The 16,153-nt window shown below is 42.8% G+C and overlaps 1 protein-coding gene across 1 annotated transcript in view; it reads right to left on the bottom strand.

The window, feature by feature from the left end:
* Positions 1–9,954: 9,954 nt before the first annotated feature.
* TFRC (transferrin receptor) overlaps positions 9,955–16,153 on the bottom strand; it is a 22,290-nt gene continuing 16,091 nt past the window's right edge. Inside the window, exons 13-18 of the mRNA XM_018561573.1 lie at positions 16,088–16,153; positions 15,926–15,990; positions 15,768–15,849; positions 13,079–13,300; positions 11,711–11,851; positions 9,955–10,311 (exon numbers count right to left, since the gene is read on the bottom strand). Coding sequence (XP_018417075.1) covers positions 10,075–10,311; positions 11,711–11,851; positions 13,079–13,300; positions 15,768–15,849; positions 15,926–15,990; positions 16,088–16,153 — 813 coding nt within the window. The 3' untranslated portion in view covers positions 9,955–10,074. The remainder of the gene's footprint in view (positions 10,312–11,710; positions 11,852–13,078; positions 13,301–15,767; positions 15,850–15,925; positions 15,991–16,087) is intronic.

Genomic DNA, 16,153 nt, shown 5'->3' on the forward strand with positions numbered 1-16,153 from the left:
CAGTCATCAGCAGGTATGACAATAGCACCATGCACAGTCATCAGCAGGTATGACAATAGCACCATGCACAGTCATCAGCAGGTATGACAATAGCACCATGCACAGTCATCAGCAGGTATGACAATAGCACCATGCACAGTCATCAGCAGGTATGACAATAGCACCATGCACAGTCATCAGCAGGTATGACAATAGCACCATGCACAGTCATCAGCAGGTATGACAATAGCACCATGCACAGTCATCAGCAGGTATGACAATAGCACCATGCACAGTCATCAGCAGGTATGACAATAGCACCATGCACAGTCATCAGCAGGTATGACAATAGCACCATGCACAGTCATCAGCAGGTATGACAATAGCACCATGCACAGTCATCAGCAGGTATGACAATAGCACCATGCACAGTCATCAGCAGGTATGACAATAGCACCATGCACAGTCATCAGCAGGTATGACAATAGCACCATGCACAGTCATCAGCAGGTATGACAATAGCACCATGCACAGTCATCAGCAGGTATGACAATAGCACCATGCACAGTCATCAGCAGGTATGACAATAGCACCATGCACAGTCATCAGCAGGTATGACAATAGCACCATGCACAGTCATCAGCAGGTATGACAATAGCACCATGCACAGTCATCAGCAGGTATGACAATAGCACCATGCACAGTCATCAGCAGGTATGACAATAGCACCATGCACAGTCATCAGCAGGTATGACAATAGCACCATGCACAGTCATCAGCAGGTATGACAATAGCACCATGCACAGTCATCAGCAGGTATGACAATAGCACCATGCACAGTCATCAGCAGGTATGACAATAGCACCATGCACAGTCATCAGCAGGTATGACAATAGGACCATGCACAGACATCAGCAGGTATAAGAACAGGTCCACGCACAGACATCAGCAGGTATGAGAACAGTGCTATGCACTGACATCAACAGGTTTCAGAACAGTGCCATGCACAGACATCAGCAGGTATGAGAACAGTGCCATGCAGTGTAGTGGGCAGTGCCAGTACCACAATGATGGCCATTCTGCACACAGCGCATTGCACTCCGCTGACACCTCCAGTGAATTCGGCTCTACAGATCGGAATGTCTCGGGTCCAGTACCGGTCCCCGGCGCTCATCAGCACATATCACACACCTGAGTATTAGGACCCCCGGCTCTACGACCCTCCCGGGAACAGGAGCTCTTCGTTGTCCCCGGGAATCCAGCCGCGTTCCGGTATAGTGAGAGGCGGCGGCGTGAGCGAGCATGTACATAGGAGGGCTGAGGCGCGCTCACGTGCCCGAGCTGCGCGGTTTCAGAGCGCTGGTGGGGACACCTAGCGGCGGATTAGGAGAAGGGAAGACCCTGCAAAATTCTGCTCTTCATCTCTGTTCATAAGTAATTTCAGCTTGGCAGCTCCTCACCTATGTTTTCACAGCTGTTGGCAGCCATTATATTGATCTTAAAGTGGAACTTTAAAGGCAAAAATAATAAATGCACACATCTTCATCAAAGTGCATTCATTATGTTTTGCATTGGATCCATTAGAAGAGCCTTTGTTTAGCTTTGTTTCAGAAAGTGAGGTCACCTTTAAAGTGACATTAAAGGATACATATTTTTTTTTCCCTCCCCCCCCCCCCTCCCCAATGTTAGCACTTACCTTAAATGATGTATCTTAATCCGATCTTCTTCTTTCCTGATGTTTTAATCTGTCCCTCCAGCAGAGCGGCGGCTCTCCGATCCATCGCTGACTCCTCTCTGCTTGCTGGCACTTCCTGTCCCACGGTGTCTGCATGCGGGTGCCCAAGTCCATAGGGTTTAGAACCCCTTTAAAAAGGTGCCCATACACCTGACGATTATCTTACGATAATCGCGGGTGATCCCGCGATCGTACGGTTGATGGGCAGCGTGTGACCGCATTTACTGTATAACGAGCACACTAGAAAACCCTAGCGCAAGACAAAAGCCGCAAGCGCACACTGCCCGCTTACCATTGCAATCATCTGCAAGCCCTCCCCTCGCTGAGAAGGACTTGCGATGATCACAATTACGATCTGCCTGTCCAAGATAGGCAGGTCGTACAAACTTTTAATCACCTTACAACCATCGCACAACGAAAGTCGTGCGATGGTTGTAAGGTGTATGGCCACCTTTATTCAGATGCCACACAGGCCCGGCGTTACCGCAAGGCAAGTCAAGCGGCCGCCTGAGGGCACTGAAGGGGTGAGGGTGGAGAAAAAAAAAAAAAGGGCATTTTGACAAGGACTTGTCAAAATGCCCCGATGCTTGCGCTGTGTTTTTTTTAATTTTTTTTTTTCTTTACTTACCTTTGGTGCGGGAGAGCAGCGGCGAGTAAGCGCTGGTCCGGTGGGAGGAGCTCCAGGTGGGGTCCTAATTTAGCTGGCTGGGGAGAGACAACAGGGATCGGAGTGAAACCGAGTAAGGGAAGCTGGGACGGGGCTGGCTGTAAATCTATTGCTGTAGTGTACTGGACGTGTGTAATGTATATGTAGTACATATATACAGCACACACCTCCACTACATTACAGCAATAGATTTACAATTCTCCCCTGCTAACATGAATAGGTTAAATCATGATCCATAGTACATAACATGTAGTTGTACTATGGATCATTTAACCAGTTAGTGTTAGTGAATAAGGAGTGCAGCTATTGTTAGTGGAAAGGGAGTGCGGTTAGTGTTAGTTGATGGTCCTGCTCAACATATTTTGCGGTTCTCCGTACTGTTACGGCGGGGGGGGCACCGGCCCTGATGCCACAGAAGAGGGCCGGGTAGTAAGGTAAGACAAATGCCGAACGGGCTGGTACGCGCACACTGCCCGTTCAGCATTGCGGTCATTGTAAGCCCGCCCCTCCGGGGGGCGGGCTTGCGATGATCGCAAGAACGATCTGCCTGTCCAAGATGGGCAGATCGTACGCTTTTTTTTTAAATTACAGTACTTTACAACCATCGCAAGACTAAGGTCTTGCGATGGTTGTAAAGTGTATGGCCACTTTGCATGCCCCCCTATGTGATAGCCAATTTACACAGACAGGTCCCCTTTATAGAGACATCAGGGGTCTCAGGGACCCCTGTCACCTAGGGACCCGCAAAGAAGCTGATGACGCAGAGATCTGCAGTTTTGCCACTCGCCACCCAGCGGCATGCACGAGTTAGGACATCTAGAACCGCCCACTCACATCCAAGAAGCTCCCGGCCAGCCGGGAAGCTGTTAAGCCGTAGCTCATCCATCACCGTCACAGACGAGAGGACAAGTTAATCTTCAGGCCCTGACTATGATCTAATTATTTATGGAATTATTATTATTATTTTTTTTTTTTAATATAAAAGGGTACCAAAAATTCTGTCTAGGCTACCTTAGATTATATCCATGTAGAACACACAAACATTTATTTTTCTTTTCACACTTGATTTTCACTGAAATACCAAAAGGCATGCAAGCAAACCATGTGACAATTGCTTTAAATTTGACCACTTGTCAGGGAGAATAAAGCATTGTTTCAATGCACTGTGAACTGGAAGAGCTCTGTGTGCACGCACTAGGCTCATCTAACTGTGCTGTCTCAGGAGTAACGGCAAAAAAATTCAATTTGCCAGAAAAAAAAAAAGCCAAAAACAAATGGACTTGCATTAACCACTCACAAGCAGCAATTATTCAGACATTACAAGTGAAACTGCCACAGCTCTGAATCTAAATGCACATCCAGAAATCTACAGAAAACTGTCCTGACCTGATCGGGAAGGTAGGGGGGCGCTGTACAAGGTGCGGTATGGCAGAGGTGTTAGGGGGTGGAGGCAGAGGCCAGGACCCCAGCAGCAGTAGGTAAGAGCAGGTGCAGGGACCCTGACCAGCCCACCTGAGAGTCTCAGATGGGCTCTGCAAGGTCTCAGGTGGGTCCTAAGCCCAGAGCGTTACCAATTCATATACTGTTCTGCATTGCTGGGATTTGTAGTCCCCCTACAGCCAGTTCAATTCTGCATTAGAGTGTAAGCCCCTTTGTACAGAGACTGATGTGGCTGGCTCTGTGTTCTCTGTACACCACTGTGGTGAATGTCAGAGCTATATAAAATGTATAATAGTGTGTTACTGTGGGGGGGATATGAGCGTAAGCTCCTCTTGTGCAGAGACCGCCGGGGAAGGGGTGTGTTGGGGTGCCAGTTTGTGCCTTGGGTCCACCACTGTTTTTGCTGTTAGTGATAAGTGCAGTACAGCACTTGGTACGGTCCCGGCCCTGCTTCCCCCTAAAGCTGTGTAAAGTTTCTGATGGCAGCCCTGGAGCCGATAGCCATATCCTGTGCATACTGGAACACAGATGAGTTGTCCCAATTGCAGGACTGGCACAAACAGAAAACTAATATACTTAATAAAACTTGAAAAACCTGCACTCATTGGCTAATTAGATTTGTATTTTTTTCTCCAAACAGCCAAAAAAATGTGGGGTAAAGAAACATCCATTTTTCTAAACACACTAAGCAATACTGAGCAGGTGTGAGGCAGGAGGGACTATTGCCTCAAGAGTTCCAGTCTTCCGTTTTCTTCCATTTCTCCTGTAGGCAGTAGTATAACCTAATGCTGCTTAAACATCAAGCTCTGTCCCTCAACGACAGAGAACCACCACTTTACAAAAAAAAAGAAGTTCATTACATTTTTATATGCTGGTTACTTTAGTACACAATACTAAAAAATGAAGGAATTACGTTGACTGTATCATAGTATTAACTGCAGTGAGGGTAAAAGTTACAGTGACCAGACCAAGTCATAGAAAATCACACTGCATTTACTTCATGAAAATGAAACTCCAATAAAAACTCAACCAATGTTTTGTTGAAGCCATTTATTTAATCACAATGCAGCATAAACAGAAGTGGGGAAAAAAAAAGACAAAAATGGTTTTAGCACATTCCAGTCATTCATAGATGTTATCACATGGCCTATATCACTGCTTTATCTATAGGTTCACCCTACCAAAAGTTTGAAATGCCCCAAAACTTCATCCTCTTACTGGAAAAAAATAAAAAGGGAAAACCTGCGTCAGTAAACAAGGTTTACAGAAATGGCAGAATTCCAGAGTCCCCCACTCTACTTTAACCTCCTTAGGTCCTCTGTCGACAGCATCAGTTTCACATTCTCCGGAGATGAAGAATTAATTGACTGGTGCATAGGACCTACAGGTTGACTACCTCCTGATGTGCTTCAAAAAGATTTTGCTTTCTCAGCCTGCTTGAAGCAGGCAAAAGCGCATCGACATGGGCCCTTACAATGGAGGCCAAGGTGGAAAAAAACAAAAACAAAACACACACAAACAAACCAAGCATTGCAAGTAAGTCTTATGGTTATGCTATAGTAGTCACATCTAGCTTGTAACACTAACAAACAGCAGTTTCAAAAGGAAACGGTCAATACAAGAATAGAATCAAAGTGCTGCCACTGCTTGGTTTTGAAGTTTGCGGTCATCCTTTAAACTGAATTCAAATGTAACAAAAAGGGAACTCTCTAGAAAATGACAGCGAGAGATTTTTGGTCTGCAATATCAAATGTAACAAGAGGGAAACTTACTGGAGAGCTGCACATTATGGCCAACAAGAGACGGGCATCTTGCAATGTCTGGTAATAGACAGGACCCTTTACTTCTAAATGTGTAAAACTGCCAATAGGTTCAATATATACTTTAGGGAGCCACTGACCCCAAAATATGTATCCAAAGCATTTTTGAGCTACATACTTCTATCTAGGACAATTACATACTGGGTACTTCAGTTTCTATTGACAAATATAGATTTTATAAACATGTTCAGGTAGAGTATACCGCCAGGTAATGAGGAACTTGGAGTATAACTGGAAAAGGAAGTACAATCTGCAGTGGCAGTGTCTATTTCTATCCTGACAAGTTCCCTTCAACTACATTTAAAACACAGCTATAAGACATGAACCCGCTTTAGATATTGCAAATTTCTCCATCAGCAAACGATTGCCTCCGATGTACTTCGATTAGTTAACCAAATAGTCAAATTATGATCTATAAACTTGGAAGCCCTCTGATGTGAAAAGCTAGAAGCAGAATTCACAACAAACAAAAAAGCAGATGTCAGGAAGCATGTTAGGCAAACGCACTAGTTTTCATAGATATATACTTAAGGGAATTCGAGTTTTTAAAATACAGTGCAATTCAAGGGTTGTAAATAGCCAACAGTAAGTGCTTGTACGTAGAAGAAATATCCTATAAAGTTTAAGTGCTTATGTGATCTGTAACCATCACTAGAGCTACAAAAACTTAGTTCATGCTGCTTTACAGACAACACTAGCTTCCGATGGCTTCTTGGAAGTTGCACCCAGGGGAGTTCTAATCAGCATTACATCTAAAAAGGTCCCCAAACGGCAAGCATCTCCTACAATAGTCTCAAACTGACTAGGTATGAGAGATCCATAATCTTTACTGTCTTAAAGGAGGCAAACTGGTTTTCAAGATTCAAATGACTTCTAAACATGAGCATTATATCCCCAAGGTGTCTTGAAAACAGTTCTTTGGTGGTGGACACGAGCATGCAAATTGAACAAGGCGTACCGACAACAAAACCCAGACTATAGTCAATCTGGAGAAAGTGTTAATTCTTTGTTCAAAAAAATAAAAATAAGCAAAAGCGCAAAACCAGATGTTGTAGGAAGTAACTGTAGTTTGTACCCTGGCCGCTCTCAACCCTAACTAGCTGCTTCACACAACTCCAAAAGGCTGAGTGTTGTAAGAGTCAACATTTATGGACCGAACTGTCTTTTTAATGGAGAACCTCTAAACTCCCATTGCAGTATTGACAAAAGTTCCCAATAAGAGCAGTTCAGGGCTGACAAACAGAAAAGAGACTAAGAAAAGAATTTACTGTAAAAGTCAATTATGGGAAACCTTGTTCCCGATAATTAAATACACCTGTAGTGTAACATATGAGGGAACACTGCCCTCGATATAACACAGTGGTAGGCAAAAACTACCAATTTTTTTACAATCCATTATGGAAGACACTGCTCCCGATAATGTCCACGATTTAATGATACAGTATAAAATTTACTGGAAATTCTGCTTTAAGGCATACAAAGCCTACCACATTATATAGCTTAGAATCCAACAAACTAGGTACCAGCACTTTACAAGGTACAGTTGTGCAGACACATCAGGCTGTCCCTTGCAAATCAATGTATAAATCAGTAGTACTTCGGTATACCATCACCATTCAGCAACTGTAAGATATTACCCAGCCGTTTTGAAAGGCAGACAAGCGTGTATGCACTTTAATCACATTAGTTTATCAAAATTAATCATGCAATCGGTTCTCTGTAGCACTAGTCAGACTATTGAAGTTGGTTGCACCCATTGTGTGGACAGCAGAAGTTCCAGTAGCACGTTCAAGTTAAAGCAGATGCTGCTATAAGTAAAAAAAAATCCGACAGTATAACCGTCAATTATGGAAGGCACTGCTTCCGATAATTACCAGAATAACAAAATTAATACTATTTATAGTGATCTCTGTCACTCATAAATAAATAAGTGTGCCATTAATCAGTGCGAAAGGAATCCTGCTAGATTTTACCCAATCAACATTAAATAAGTGATCCTGCACTGCAGGATTGGGCAATATTCATAATCAAACCCATTTCTATCCTGATACAGCAGGTGGATAGAATAAACGGTTGTGAAGTGAAGACTGTAAAACACCGGTTCTACAGCATCAGGGTTTTCCCCTCACTAGCAGCTAGTAAAAATTGTTCACAACACATACAAATGGATGGTTTCTGTTAGGAAAGAAAAAAAAAAAAAAAAAGGTCTCACCGCATTATTCCTGAGTGGAAAACTAAAAATGTAAATTTTGGCAGAAAAGGCAGAGCTGCAAACGTATTGCCAAGATGACCAATTTAGTCAAGAAAAAGCTTGACAAATGGCTTTTTCATAACAAAGAATAAGAGGCCCATATATAAATGATGCAGCAAGAAGTCAGAAGTGACGTCGTTTCCCAAAGCAATTGACATTTAAGTCTTATTTCTTAGTAAAGGCCACAACTGACTGGTGAGATGGACAAGACATTCTTATTTCAGTTTACATACATCAGCTTCAGGCTGGTATATTGTGCTTTCATTAAGGCTGATAGAACAGATCTGTTTACTCACTTTGTCAGACTACTACCTCAGGCTTGATTAGACATTCCATTTCTAAATTAAACTATATGGAATATTTGTCCGAGTGTTACCAATACCACCCTTGCAGTCTAGAAGACTATAGACTATGAGCACACCGGAAACTAGACCGTCTATTTTACAAGAGCTTCATATGAGATTCAGTAGGGGGGGGGGGGCTAGCCTCTCAACTGTTCCAATATTATAGATGACTTCTGCCCTCAATACAATAATCAGGAAATGTATGGTCAGCTGAAAGTGTATGGCATAAGGCTTTTGCCACTATTTTCTGCAAGGTCGCAGGGCGATTGACAGATCTAGTAGACACCTAAATTATGGTTTTGGCCATGACCTAGCTACAAAATATTCCACACTGGAAGGTCTGCTTTCTGAGGAAATAGAACTGTACTAGCAGCAAAACAGCACATTTCATAAGACTGTGAAGTCAGCCACATTTGATATTGACCATTAGTTTTTTTTTTGCCTCCACTAAAGTCAGCACTGTTTTTTTTTTTTTTTAAATAAGACAGAAAAGTGTCAATTGGCTAAGGGGCCTGCAAAGAGGTAAATTAAGGGCTGGGCACACCCCTTTGTGGGAAGAAAGAACAGTTAAGTGCTTAATTAAAAAACAATCCTATAGGCATAACACATATGAAGCTACCACTTTGCATTGCACAAGCACTTCCCCCAGATGACTGCACATCTTTTCTGTTTTCCCTTAGAGCCATTTCTCAACGAATGGGCGTTCGGGGGGCTATCCAATGCGTTCGGGGGGCATGGTTCCGTGCCATGAACTCACTGGATTGCATAAACAAAGCTTCCCTGCATTCCTAGGCAGGAGGAGCCACCAACACGCCTCCCGCCTGCAGTGCAATCACCCGCACTGGAACACATGGCACAAAAGTGGGTCGCTGTGTGCCTTCCACTGCGCTAGGCGAGAGGCTCTTCAGCCTCCCTCCTAGCACAGCACTGTCAATTCTTGAGCCAAGCAGCCATTCAAGATATGTTGCCTGGCACTAAGTGTCAGCTTGAGGTGCAGTGGGCTGGAGGTATGGCTGCGAGGGAGCTCCATCCATAAGTGCATTGATTGTACAGCTCCCTTGCATGCCCTGTAGAGGTGCCTAGACCGGAGTGATGTCACATTCTGCCTCCCGGCACTGTACAGGGAGTTGTACAATCAATGCACATAGGGATAGAGCTCTGTCACAGCAGCCCACACTGGACTGAAAAATAAAAAGTTTATTTTGAGTGTGTACGAGAATGTCTAAGTGTGTGTGTGGTGTGTGGGTGTGTGTCAGTGTTTGAGGGCCCGCTCACACTCGTACAGTGTGTTAATCACCCAATCCAGTGTGATTAATGCACTGCACCACGCAATCGCACCTACCTTGCGTTCTGAATGGCACCCCAAACACACCTCCCGACCAGTTAGATCACCTGCACCGGAGCGCTCGGTACCGCAATGCCGTGCGTTCCAATGCAGCGTGACTTGGGCCACGACTTAATAACCAAGGACAAATGTGGGCCCCGAGGTTACACAGGTTGAGAACCACTGATTTAAAGTATCTGGGAGGCCCAAACTTGGGGTACTATACTATGCATCCAAGTGATCATCTTCCATTAGGGCTCTTTGGCTCACCCCCATCAAACATTACTATTGACAAATCTCACTAGCCAACACAGATGCTGGGATGGGGCTGGCCAGAGTCCATAACCACTGGAGCTGGTTACAATTTGTATAACATGGCACCTCTGTATTAGGGTTCATGGGTGCTCTACAGGAAACTAAAAGCAACAGGCATACACCTGGGAAGTGTGCACAATGCAAAAAAAAAAAAAAAAGTCTCATATGTTATGCCCACAGATCACTTGCATAATCCACCTTAGAACTCATTATATATCTCCCAAATTTCTCCAGCAAGTGCATTTGCAGCCCCCTGGACAGTCCAAGTCAAAAGAGCCAACTGGTTTTTAAAGACATCTTTGTCAAACCGGGTTTCATCAATCAGACTTAGGTGATCCTTTAGCGCTTGAACTGTGTGATTACCATAGCCGTACAGTATATGCCGAAATGGACTGTCTTTTGGGGAGACATAGGGGGAAAGCAATGAGTGCTCAACCTGAAAGTAGAAGAAAAATATTTACATGTAAGTGTATTTGAAGTTACAGTACACGCACTAATTCTCTAGTCATTAAGAAAGGAAACCCATCACAAGAAGCTTCCATTACCAACATCTTCCAAAAATGCTAAGTGCCCGGCTGTGACACCAATGTATGAGAGTAGAGGAAAGAAAAAACAGCCAGAAATTATGGCTGATCTGCTGTGTGCTTGTTTTTGGATAGTTTTAGAAGTACTGAGCCAAAGGCAGAAAATATTCTAAACATTGCAATAAATCGTAGCCAGCACTTTTTTTTACGTTTGACATCCTTCAAGGCCTCGAACACCTTTATGCATTGCACTAAAGCAACGTGTTAAGGCGTGTTCTATCGAGACAGCACATTCATTATGAATGAAGAGCACCTTAATGCATGAAATCTGGATGTGACCCTTTACCGCAGAATGTGCATTACGGCATGCTGCAGTGCGGGTGAGTGGCACGCTACTGTAATAACTTCCATTTATGTGTGAAATGGGAAAAACTGAATTTCTGTTTAGAAACAACCAAAAGCCATTAGCACAACAATTTTTTTTTTAAACAAAGATTGTATTGTGTTAATAGCTTATAACTACGAGGGGAGGCCAATAAGTTGTTACCCTCACCATGATCTAGATGTGCTAGGGATCTGACATTCTGCAGGTTTATAGGTGGATCTCTTAGTAATATGCATGCCGGACAAAGTTGAATACTGAGCCGTGATTAGGTTCCCCTATCTTTAAAGGGAAATCTGCCCAAATAATCCACGAAGAGATGTCAGCTGTGTATGGAGAGGATTGTCTATCATATGAGACAGTCAAACGATGGAAGAGTGAATTCAAGTGTGGTCACACAAATATACAGGATGACCCAAGGGGAGCTCATCCATCAACTGCCACAGAACCAAGTGTGGTGGCGAAAGTTGAGCTCGGTATTCAACTTTGTACGGCATGACACCTACGCCAATTCACTTGCCTCTAGCTATAATTCACCATGAGCTACAAAAACAAAAAAACTGGCATGCATATTACCAAGATATCCACCTATAAACCTGAAAAATCCCAGATCCCTAGCACATCTAGATCATGGTGAGGGTAAGAACTTATTGGCCTCCCCTCCCCTCATACTTGGGTAATACTTGCTCATTCTATAGGCACACTGGTATTTTCTTGCCACAATTGCTAAAGGAAAAATTAATCCTGAGATAACAGGCAGCCACTAAGGAGAACCTGCAAGTTTATGAAATACAAATGATAAAAATAGGGCACAGTTCACAAGCATTCCCTGCCATTGTATACTTCCCCATTTAGGTACGCTGAGATGTGAAATCTGTACATACAAATCAGAGTTTGCAGAAAACAAGAGATAAAACCCAAACACCTACCTTCATAACACGGTCATTAAGCAAGCGAAGGAAGGGCTTGTTTTCAGGATCTGATGCATCAAAGCTATTCTTTAGTGTGGCAGTTGCCCTGCTGAAGTCACCTGAAGCAGAATTTAGCCAATCCAAGGTGAGATTCAAACTCTAAAAAAAAAAGAATAATAATATTACAAAAAAAATAAAATCAAAATAAGTGTATGCAATACACAGAACTTTCTACCCACCTGAATATGCAGGGGAGGAAAACCACAAAACAAATATCTACATAACCTAGTGGATGGTAGTGCTTAATCTTAAACTGACCTTTTCATATACAAGCTAGGATTTCTTTCCATTCTGTCCCTACATTATGACAAACAGGAAAAGTTTGCAAACACTGCTAGTGCAAAATTAGGAGTGGATCAAGCCAGGAACAAACATGGTGGTGCCATTTTTACAGGTCTGTGAACACAAAGTCCACAAAGACAACAAGGAATCTATGCAAAGAACCCCCTATCCCGTTGTTGAACTCTGCCAGATTGAAGAAAGAAGCTTGTGCATCTGACACTTCAAGGAGTGTCTTATGCCAGAACTCTCCACTGGCCTCTGTGGCTCTATCGGCCAGCCCCTACATCACTACAGGATACAATACTGACGTAGATGCATCAGAAGTAACCACAATGCACAGCAGTGAACCGGGCATCCAAAACACTCAGCGCTAGATGCTAAAGCTCTTACAGCAAGCTTCTCTCCAGTACAGTGGAGTCTGGCAGCAAAACAGACAAACATCACTTATTGTAACAGACAGTTAGAAGTTTATAACATTGTCAGCCAGAAAGGCAAGAGAGGTCCAGTTAATACAACAGAAAAAGGGTAGTTTTAGTAGACTGTGCTTCATGGTCTAAGACTGAAAATTAGAGTCACTGATCACACAGCAACCAACGGAAATACAGTTACACAGACTTGAGAGCCATTCGTTGCTAGACCCTCAGACAGGCGACAATCAATTAATGAAACCGTACTATAAAATGTAGACAAAAATAAATAAAAAGACAGTTCTGAAGCCAAAAGGCTAAGGGCTGGAAGTCATGGAGGGCTTTAGGCAATTATAGGACCTCACAGACACTTAGAAGTTGTGTAAAAATATATTTTATTAAAGACATTAAAAATACTGTACCAAACATAAAAACATATGCATATGGGTGCTCAGCCTAAACTTTGCGTCAGAACTGTCTTTTCTGTCTACATAGTGCTTTATGGGTGTGGCTGTAGGACCTTCACCTCTTGAACATAATCGTATTAATAAAGAGACCTTACTAAACTTGAATACAAGCATTGAAAAAGCAGAAACAAAAAGGGCAAATTACAAAAAACACCCAGACAATATCTTACATTTATTTCAGCTCTTTTAGCACTTAGTTCGATAGAAATCTTACGCAACTCCTCTTTGTATTTAACATAGTCCAATGGCAGCTTGTGGTCATGCGTCAGGCGCAGGATTATTTGGGTAGCAAGATTTGCAACAGCTCTGCACATGCTGTCCACATCAACCAGCTTTTGAAAATTCTCAAAAGTATCTTTTGTGGTTCCAAGATGAGCATAAGGCTTGTTGTTCTAAAAGAAAAAAAAAAATTATAGTAAGAAACTTTTGCACCCAGCAGAGATTTTTGTACTCACCAGAAAATTTCACCTTCAAATTATACAATTGCCTACAAGAGAATTGGACACTGCATGCATGTTCAAAGTGATGGGTGGGACCTGTATCCCCCAAAGGACTCCCAAGAGCACAAAAATCCTATTTTCTGTCTCATCCACTGAGTGACACATGAAGTATTTCACCTTCAGGACATCCAAAAACAGTTCTATTCAGAAGTGAGTAGCACAAACAAATGCCATCAGACCCAAAACAACCAAACTTGAGACTTCCTGCAGTTTAAAGGGCCCCCTGAAGGACCTTACACCTGAAGCTGGCAACAGATGATGCTGGTAGACCTTGACGAATAGGTAGCAACCTTGCAAATCTAGTAGTGTGTGTCTTGACTGGAAATGGTTAAATCTGGAGAGCATATTCTTAGATTATGGTCCACCATCAGGCCCAAGACCAAGACTAGAAAGGTTCACATCGAGATTTGAGCATCTGAAGTTCCTCCTGTGGGAGAAAACCCTGACTTGAGCTGTGCCCAGGACTGGACCCAGATACTCCATATAGTCGTTTCTAGCATAAATGTTAAGTCAGGACCCAAACAATGTCCTCCAAAGACCAGGCAGAGTAAAACTGCGCCAGGAAGTTGCTTGCATTTGAAGAGCTCCAGCAGCAACGTCTGGGGGGATGGGTGTTTGAGAAGCAGAGCTGAAAAGACATTCATCCTCACCAGCAAAAACTGAGGCATGCCAGTAGTAAGAAAGAAACTATTCTGGTGAGGCCAACAGTTTTGTTAGCCAATGACCAAACCTTCTGTTGGCAACAATATGACTCAAAAGGAGAAAGATTTGTGTCGATCACTGGATGACAAAATTTCACAAACCACCAAACACAAATTTTGTGCATATTTAAAAAAAAAAAAAAAGGCAATTACATACTATATGTAGTGTACACACACACAAAATATTATAAACATTGAGGGGGAATTGTGCCAAGGCTGGAGCAGACACAAATCTACAGTAGTCATGCACGTGAACCAAATCAACTTCTAGCTTTCATTTGTAAAGCTTAACTGAACAAGCTGACGCTGATTGGCTTCTGTGCACAGATGCTTCAAATCCTGTCTGCATAAAAAAAATGTTTAGGGGGGAAAATTACTAAAACTGAAGCAAAGGAGGCTATTGGATAATTTACACACTAGATGTACATGTATGATTGTTTTTTGCAGTCTTGCACCTGATCTCTTCCAGTTTACTTTACCCAGCCATCATTCTATGTGAATCCAGCTTAAGATTTGGAACCCATTTGCCTCACACTGACATGTTTTACTGCAAAGCACAGTAACTCTCGAACCTTGGTACAGAGCCATTCCATTTCGAAAAACAGCACAGTGGACCTGCAGTCTGTTTACCCTTCTTTTGGTGGAGAGCACATGGAAAGGATTGCACAGCTGTACAAAAAGCCAGCTAGGAGTGTGCTTAAGAGCCAAAACTTCCACAGACAAAAGCCTTAGGTCATTGGCAGGGAAGGATTAAGCCTGCACTGCCAGGAGACAGCCTAATAAAAATGGGCCTCCAATGCACGTTACTGGAAAAAAAAAAAAACCCACACACGGCCAACACATTTTTTTTTGCTCTATGATATAACCTCAGTGATGCAATGAAATGACCCACATTCTCAGGTAGCAAGCTTCTGGAGGACCATAAACCGTGCCAGGCAAATGCAAAACGCAACATAGGTCTCTTGAGGTGACAGGGCATAAATAGGCTTCTGTAGAAGCTGGAACTCGTTTTAAACTACTTCAGCATTTACCACCCACTCCACATCCAGAAATGCTATGCAGACACCTTGTGCTACTATAAAGGTGTGCATATTGTGTGAAGTACAGGATAGGTTATGCTCAAGTTGAGAAGCCTTTTAATTGCGACACTAAACTCAAGAGTTAAATCTTAAAAATGCATTAAAGTACCCGATAAAAAAAAAAAGTATATTTGTGTAGCACCCATCTGTAGATCCTCAAATCTCTGAATTGCTGCAGACACTATGCTTCCTTCTGGAGGGTGGCTACTTTTGTTCCTCATGGTCCCTGTGTGTTGACAAGTAGTCAGTGCGCCAAGCTCTCTCTTGGGACGGACTACAATCTCATGATTAGTTAGTGAGCTTGGAGCGTAGGCTACTTTACATCAAACACGGAGAACAAAAAGTATCAACCTTCCAGAAGGAAGGACTGTGTAGGCACAAATTCCAAGAGGATTAGAGGATCTACAACTGAGCGATGTACAAATAAGCAAAAATGTTTGTTAATGGGGTACTTGAATGCATTTTTAAGATTTAAAACCGGAGATTAGGGTCACTTTGATGGTGCTATAACAGAGTTATTAAAACCAAAGAAGCATCAAGCGAGAATGAAATAGACATGTTGGAGAGTATTTCAGTTACCTTAGTGAAGCTAAATGATACTGAAGGAATTCCAGAGTAGGCAAGGAAGGGGTAAGCTGAATCAGTCATTGATAAAGGTTGTCTAGTAGAAGAGGAAAAACACATTTAGAACACGAACACACACACGAACACACACACACGAACACACGTTTTCTTACATTAAATTCTTTGATTTTACTTTGGCAGAAAGTGTTGCGTCTTTATTCGCAACAGGGTCAGGAACCTGCATGAAAACAAAACTCAGAATTACCAAACGTGCTTCACGTGGCTCACTAAAGTTTCAGAAACAAAAGCAGTGAACAAGCCAAAAATATGCTTACCTCCTTTAAAGTTTTCAGGATCATGGTATACATTAGAGGACTGCCAAACACTTGAAGCAATCCAGC

Source organism: Nanorana parkeri, unplaced genomic scaffold (assembly GCF_000935625.1).
Source record: "Nanorana parkeri isolate BGI_ZX_2015 unplaced genomic scaffold, ASM93562v1 scaffold531, whole genome shotgun sequence".
Taxonomy (NCBI): domain Eukaryota; kingdom Metazoa; phylum Chordata; class Amphibia; order Anura; family Dicroglossidae; genus Nanorana; species Nanorana parkeri.